Source organism: Cryptotermes secundus, unplaced genomic scaffold, assembly GCF_002891405.2.
Source record: "Cryptotermes secundus unplaced genomic scaffold, Csec_1.0 scaffold741, whole genome shotgun sequence".
Taxonomy (NCBI): Eukaryota; Metazoa; Arthropoda; class Insecta; order Blattodea; family Kalotermitidae; genus Cryptotermes; species Cryptotermes secundus.
Window position 1 is genome coordinate 195,918 of NW_019724599.1, and position 8,641 is coordinate 204,558.

Consider the following 8,641-nt stretch of genomic DNA (forward strand, 5'->3'; position numbering starts at 1 on the left):
TCTCATGGACTTAGCCTGGTCTCAGGTGTTTATAATCTTCATGTTTTGTGACATCGGTTTGTCCAGTGATTGAGGCTAGCTCTTTCTAACGGACCCAACAGAGTAGGTGTTTTCCTTCACCTGAGGACGGAAACAGATGCAGTTTCCGAAGACATCTAGTTAGAAGCAAAACTTGTCATCGTAATTCACAATCAAGAACGGAAGTTTATAACACTAAGAAAGGAAATATACAGTGTTTAAGGTCGAATTTAATTAGATACTTGAGAAATTTTCAAAAGTTGGTAATGATATAAGTGTCTCCAATACTGATACAGAATTTCATATGTATTGATATCCCTAACATTCATTCACCTGCTGCAACTGTTGGCATTCCTGCTGAAGAGCCTTCACATTGGCCTCTTTGTCTCCACCTGTATATTGTGTATGAGGATGGCTGTGAAGATGATGTTGGGGACTGGACCGGTATTGTGACCCCAGACCTGTAGCACATCCCTCACTGGCTCGTCGCACAGGACTGTAGCGTTCCGAAGGCAGATGTAAACTAACTTCCTTGAAACTTTCCCGCCCTGTAACGAGACAACACTAGGGAATAAATATCCAGCATAAATATATTTATGTATAACTAGCAAAAATAAAATACACACCTGTCACGCAAATTATATGCTCAAATGGCTTTATCTCTCAGGAAAACTATGGCTTCCCAGTGAAAAAGAAATATCACAACATTATTCTTTTTCAAGGACTGAATACTTTTCTATTATTTTCATGCTTACTTCTGACAATTGCAAAGGTCATTCTGAAGCTGAAAGGTATACATTTATACCAAAGCACTTACATTTCTCAGGAATTCATGCTTGAGAATAACTCTCTGTGAAGAGCACGTTCATTTTATCCATAGCTAAATATTCACATGGATACTGAAATACAGCCTAACCTATTGAACTCATCAAAGAATGGTCTAATTATACCAAGTCAGCCACATATCTTCTCAGTCTTGTCATAAATATGGAGAAATCTCAATATATAAAAAATCAGTTGCATTTTATCACGTTACCTTACAGTGGTATATAGAAATGTTCAATGGTGGACTACGATCTTTCTGTGTGACCCTTACATCATGTCTCATCTGCATTACTATTGCCAAAACTATGTACATCCCTTGTATAGCCACCAGAAGTCATGGGCATTCACTGTCATGCTTAATTGTGTCTAAACATTGGTTGATGCTGGCCTGACCAAATTCTATCTGAACTTCCACTCAGATTATTGTTATCACTTTCTACTACAGTGTCTTCATCAAGCTCACTTTCACTGTCAGATAAGACCACTTCAACAGTGTCATTTTAAAAAATTAGCTCTTGTTTCAATATCTCTATTACTAAAAATTTGTGCTCTTATGAAAAGCAGGAAGTTATGATAAGCATATGACCACTGCCCACCAGCAGAACAGCAGTGTGACACGTTTGGTCTCTGGGATTAAAATTTCTGATGATGACCTGCACCCCAACACAGAAAATAAAGATCCAAAAACACTTTCAACTCATTTATAGTAACATTTTGTAATCGTTTATTACTGTTGGCTCCTCGACTGTAGAAAGGAATACTCAAACTTCATCAGCACAAGTACTAAGGAAATGTAAGAGATTTTCAAGGCAGTGAAAATTAAGAGTGTGGTCATCTGACACCACATACTTTCAGAAGCTCAAAATCTGAAATATAAATATTGGTGATGTGCAGTTGATGAAGAACACAATATCAAAATGTACCGGGCACTTATCACCAACAACTTCATTCTAGGCACAACAGATGTACTGGTGGGGTGGGACTGATTCCCTCAGAAATACAACCTCAAATGGGCATACTATACCAACCCCTGATGACAGATACTGAGCATTGCTGGAAATATTTCTGGCAAGGGAAACCCAATGTGATAGGAGAAGAAACTGCTGCAGCACCATTTTGTCCCATACATATTGCACATAGATGACACTGAGATTGAATTTGGGCCCCTAGGGTGAAAAGACAGTGACCACGCCTAAACAATGGCAGGTTCACCAGTAAAATTAATTTTCTCACAGTGGGAGATCCATCTAACAAACCATATTTTCAGTCAGACATTTTAGAAGAACTGCTGTACTTTTCATTGAAGACTCACTTTCTGCTTAGATTCACTTGGATTCATTGCCAATACTGTTGGATACAAGACTGAAGTTTTCACAGTGATGAGTGGGACACATGGGCTGTGAAACCTAGTCTTGTGAGTACATTACCAGTGTGTCAGAGGAACCTGATGATGGTGGCAGAACGTCTTCAACAACCCTGACATCCACTTACAAGACTACACAGTGTCACCATCAGAAGATCACATGTGGACTGCTAGATAATGTTTCAAATATATCTAAAATCGCATTGTCCTTGTGTGTTCTTCTGCATAATTTTCATAGAAAATACCCAATCTCACAAAACTGACTTCCCAAAAACCCATGTTTTCTAGAACTGAGATGAAAATCAAAATGCAAGCACAACTACCTTCAGTCTCACTCCAATTGCTACAGTAAAAGGTAAAATGTAAAGTTGTCCCTGTGTTTAACTAATTAAGCACTACACCATGGGGCATATTGGAGAGTGGATGTAGAGATCCACATTTTCTTGACCTTGTCACTAGCTGAAGGTGAGTGGTCAGCTTCACGCCTTAGCCGCTTTACCCCGAGGGAAAAAGCCCCCTGGTACCCGTTGGATAGGAGACTGGGTGGAGCCCAGAGCCAATCTGGACAAAGTGGAGAAGAGAAAATTCTTGACCCTACTGAGACTCGAACTCTGACCCCTAGGTGATACAGCCTGTAGCCAGTTGTTATACTGACTACACTATTCTGGATCCTCCATATGCTACTGTAGCAAGAATTTGCTGCCAAACAGCAATTCATATCTCCTATACTGTATAAGAACATGTGTGAAGCAACTGTGCAAATGCCTTGCCTGCTCAAATACTATAGATTTAAGAATATTTTTAATGTGCATGACTTAACAACTCTCACACAATTTGCTTACAAATAAAATCTTTGGTTTGAAAGGGGAAGCATGCCATGGCAGTAAAAGAAGCAAAATACAGAGTTATACTTTGCATACACAGTGTGTCCAGGATCTGTTAGGACTAATTTTTTTAAATTTTGCCCTGCAATGCCATCTGTTGGTGAGTTGTGGCGTTAAGATTCTTGAAGTTTCAGCTGTGGCTGTCTATAATTTCAAAGCGCAAGCATCACTGCATCATGTGTTCTGATGTTGAATGTAACGGTACTGTTCTGATGCTCATCGGAAAATGACAGTTGAATAGAGAGCCAACATCAAATTTTGTTTGAAGTTAGGCAAAACAGCTGGAGAAGCATACAAAATGATGAAAAATGTGTACAGTACTGATTGTTTGAGTTGCTCAAACATTTTTTGATGATATGCTGTATTTCATGATGGCAGGGAGGACACTGAAGATGCTTCATGAGCATCAAAGCCAAGAACAAGTCGCACTGAAGAAAATGTGAAAAAAGTGAATGAAATCCTTGCATCATGCAGATGTGTTTCTGCAAGACTCATCCAGGAGCTTTTGGGAATACCAAAAAGTACTGTGCATCAAATTTTGACTGATGACGTGGGCAAAAGTAAAGTCTGTGCGCGGTTTGTACCGCACATGCTGTCAGGTGACGAAAAAATGCCAGAGTGGAACACTGCAAAGACATGTTACAGCTGGCCCAAAGTGATACAAAATTTACAAAATCTATTGTTACAGATGATGAGAAATGGTATTTTCAATATGAGCCTCTCAAAAGCAGCAGAATGCAGCGTGGTTGAGCCCAAAGAAGTAAAAAACAAAGAAAGTGCGCATGCAAAAGAGTCAAGTAAAGAAACTGCTAACTGTTTTCTTCGATTCCAAAGGAATCATTCATAAGGAATTTCTGCCAGAAGGTCAAAGAGTGAATTCTGATTATCTCGGGGTCCTCAATCGTTTGTGGGCGAGAATTCTTTGAATTCGACCTGAATATTGAGACCAAGGTTCCTGGTCACCCCTCCATTACAATGCCCCACCCCACAAATCGAAGATCATGCGTGATTTCTTAGCCAGAAAAGGATCACAGTCCTTGATCTTCCTCCGTATTCGCCAGATTTGGCTCCAGCAGATTTCTGGTTGTTCCCAAAAGTTAAGTTGGCGATGAAAGGAAACCATCATTACACCAACCAGGACATCAAAAGGGAATGTACCGCAGTTTTAACTGCGATTCCACAAAAGCAGTACAGTGACTGTTTTCGAAAACTTTTCCATCAATTCCAGTTATGTATTGATTCAGAAGACTATTTTGAATAAAAAGAGAGAAATTTTGAAAATAATTCACGTCTTGTATTTTTAATGAACACAGTCCTAACAGAACCTGGACACACTGTGTATGTGTATATATATACACACACACACACACACACATGCAGAGGGGTCCAAAAAATGTACTCACTCTTTGATAGTCAATATCTTTGGAAGAAAATGACATGTAGTTACAATTCTTGTGAGGGGGGGAGAGTGAGTCATTGTATGTGTTCGAAGTGACCACTATCAGTGGCTAAATAGTGTCGATGCCAGTGAACTGCTGAGCGAACTACGGCTGTCAGTGCATCCGGTGTGATGTCTGCACATGACGCTTCGATGGTTTCTCATAGCACGTTCAGTGTAGCTTGCTTTTGTCAATAAACTTCATCCTTCAAGGTTCCCCATAGGTAGAAATCGAGAGGTGTTAGGTCTGGAGACCATGGTGGGTACTCAGTAGCACCTCTTCGACCTATCCATCGTCCAGGTAGAGTGTCATCCAAGTATGCCCTGATATCTCGATGGCAGTGAGGTGGAGCACCATCTCGTTGTAGGTAAAATCTCTCGAATGGTAGGGAAAATCGCTGTCTGAAGCATATCGAGATACACCTGACCAGTTATGGTACCTTCAAAGAAGAAAGGACCAATCAAACTGCGCGATGACAGACCACACCACACATTAACACCCGGTAGATTCACTTCCTTGCCCACGTGAACGTGTGGATTTACAGGAGCCCAATACACACAACTGTGGCAGTTAACAGTACTGTTCATTTTGAATTGCACTTCGTCAGTACCACTTCAATACAGTCTTGCATCGCTCAAAGAACAACCTTTCAGCCATTGTTGCTGCTGCCTTCTGCTCACAGTGCGCATGTGGCATGACACTCACGTGACCTCTGCCATCTGTTGAGAAAACATTACAGCAAACTACTGCGCAAGAATTGTAACTACATGTCATTTTGTTCCAAAGATACTGTCTATCAAAGAGTGAGTACATTTTTTTGGACCCCCCTGTGTATATATATATATATATTATTTTCAAAAACTTTTCAATCGATTCCAGCTATGTATTGATTCAGTTTTGAATAAAAAGAGTGAAATTTTGAAAATAATTCACATCTTGTAGTTTTAATGAACACAGTCCTAACAGAACCTGGACACACTGTGTACATTTAGATGGTAACAAAAATTAAAACCCCCTTAACTGGGAAGTTTGTGTAACTGAAGTTTTCTGTAACCCTTTGGCCTGCTGTTGCACATGGAGTGACCTTTTAAATCTCCACTACTGGTACTTATGATCTGCCATTTGCATTTGCCTTTAGCAAAGGCAATATGGAAAAGAAAGAAAAAAAAAAGACCAAAGAACAATTTACTGACAGCAAAGACTACCACAAGTCAGCCAAATGAAACATAAAGGTTAGCTCTCTACCATGTCTGACTGACAGATGAAAATAAAATACAATAAAACTATTTAATAAGGAGCTTCATACCCTGTACTCTTTTAGAAATACAATTAGGATATCAAGTCAAGGAGGGTGAGATGAGAGAGAAGGCAGCATGCATGAAACAAAAAAGGAATGCATACAGGCTTTTGGTGGGAGAGTCAAAAAGAACAACACCCCCAGAAAGACATAGACATGGGTGGGAGAATAACATTAAAATGGATCTTAAGAGTGGATCGGGTGGCACTGACTTGATTCAGCTGGCTCAGGACAGGAACCTGTGGTGGGCTCCTGTGAACATGATAATGAACTCTCAGGTTTCACAAAATGTTAGAAAATTCTTGAGTAGCTGAGCAACTGGTGGTTTATTGAGGACTTGGCTCCATGAAGATTTTTTTCTTTCTGTTGGTTACAGGTGAGACATGCTGCCATTACCTGTCAGAGTTTTTACCAGGCATTCCCACAAAATGAGTTAAGGATATATCTTCACAACAAGGCATGCACAATTACAAATAACTTCCTAAAACAACATGATGCAAAGACAGACACTGCTAGAAGAGACGTTCTTCTCTTTGTGAATAAACATGTAACAGACTACAAGACTGAGTATCATAAGGCTGATCCCTGCCTTAACTAAGGCAGGTACAGATAAAAAGAATGATACAAAAGCAAAAATTATATAGGCTGAAGGCACTATGTCATTATGGAATGAAACTACATCTGAAACTATTTCAGTACAGCAGGACAGACAACAGACATGTGTGAGTTGCAACAAATAAAAACATTTTGTGATCTTGTAAGATGTTGTTGAGTAGAAATATGCAACACATCAAACAGAAGTAAAAGTAAATCAGGGACAGAAATTGAAGACACAGAAGAGAAGAAATTACTTCCTACATCTGGACAGGTGTTTGCTTATTTTAAGATAGTGTGATGAGCCTTCAGTTCATAAAAAATTGATGACATCACCCAACTACAGAAACAAAATGTCAAATCTCATATAGACAGAAAACTGCTGTTCATTCACTAGCCACGCCAGACAGAACATACTTTAGCCTTAAAATACAGACAATTGCTTTAGAATATGGTGAATAATTCTTGGTTTCTGCACAGGTTAGAGGGCTTGGGTACATTACAATATCTTCACTGTCTGCATCCTGTTGTGTATCATGATTCGTAGTCCACATTGTCTACACTGTAACCAGGAACAGGTAAAGACATATATGGCCACACAGAAGGAATACACAGTACACTCTAAGGAAAAAACGAAATCACGGCAACACACCCAAGGAGACAAGTGAGAACTAAAAACTAATAACATTATCGTGAATAGATTCCATAACATACAGTATAACAGCAAACTCTGGACAAAGGCAACCTACATAGCAGGATGAAAAGGCAAAAACAACATAGAATTTTACATTCAATGACAAAAGAATTTTAAATAATTTTAAATTTTGAAAAAATTTTAAATAATTTTAAATTTTGAAAAAATTTAAAATTATAAAAATTCTTGCAAACTTCGTCACAGTTGCATGTATTATAGGATTTTGATGAGTAGCACTAATATGGATCTGTATTAGCACAGTTCAATAACAAGAGAAATATTGATGAGACTACCTGAATGTGTACCAAAACATGTAGCAACTATCAAATAAAACTGATGTGAGTAGTTCATTTGGTTTATTTTATTGTTGTGTTGATGGCCAATACATTACAACAGTTACATAAGGATTAGTAACTGTATCAGGAAAAGTATAAGTGGTCACTGGTATTGACAGTTCTTCCTCTAGGTTTACTGGGTACTGAATACTAGGTTCACTGGGATATACTGCATCATTATTAATTTAAAAACCATTCATTACCTATGACTGAAGAGACCATCTAAAACTTTGATCATACATTCAACAGACTGTTGGTATTCATATACCAGCAGGAATTTCAAACACTGGGTTAATGCTTATATCACCAGATTGCTGAGGGGATGCGTGGGTGGTGGAAGTGTAAGAAATGTTATATTAATTGCTCCAAAATCCTTGATATAATACAGGGGTTGAAAAAAATAATGGAAACACAACAGATATTAACCAAATTTCTTTACTAATACTGTCACATGTATGAATGACTATAGAAGGGGTTCAGATTGGTAATCGGATATACTGAACAATTACAGATCATAAATACAAGTAACTATAGCACTATTGTTAATTTGCACACACTGCGGTTCACTACAGCAAGTACTAAGTCTTCTCAGTTTGCTGTGTCTTCATCAGTCGTTGCCTAGTGATGGATCTCAACAGTGCCCCTTGCTTCCGCGCTCACCAATTGGTGACTGCCTCACAATTAACTTATTGATCCAGCTGTCCTTTATGCCACTGTTGCATTTATGCAGCCCCCATTGTCTTGTCCTGAATGTCCATCGTTTTGGGGTGCCTCCTGCAACACTGTCCCTGCCTGTTCCCAGATGACTGTGTCCCTTGGACAGTGCAGGAATGGCACAGCTGGTCAATGGATTGCAGGTGGCAGCCAAATTCTTCCAGGACCCCTTATCGCCATGGGTCCATTTCTTTGGCTGTCAGCGACGCCCTACGACTAGGTGCCAGTCCCCATATTGGTACTCCAGTGCTCTGACAGTTTCCACTGCAGCCTCTTCTTTAGGGACTTCCTGATGCTCCACTACAAACTTCATTTCTTCTGAATAGGCCTCCATCACAAAGGTCATCCTCCACCTTGCAAGCAACCATTCTCAGTAGGTGCTGTTTTTCATAGTCTGGTGATACACCGATCCCAGCGTTTCTGCCACTTTTCAAATGCATCCTGGAAGTCTTTCTTTGTTAGGGTGTTTAGTACCATC

At 39.4% G+C, this 8,641-nt stretch overlaps 1 protein-coding gene across 6 annotated transcripts in view; it reads right to left on the reverse strand.

The window, feature by feature from the left end:
• Positions 1-8,641, reverse strand: part of LOC111862420 (serine/threonine-protein kinase SIK3) — a 124,276-nt gene that overhangs the window by 10,913 nt on the left and 104,722 nt on the right. For all 6 annotated transcript variants that reach the window (XM_023847801.2, XM_023847800.2, XM_033750654.1 and 3 more), the window contains one exon: positions 352-566. In XM_023847801.2, the coding sequence (XP_023703569.1) occupies positions 352-566 (215 nt within the window). The remainder of the gene's footprint in view (positions 1-351; positions 567-8,641) is intronic.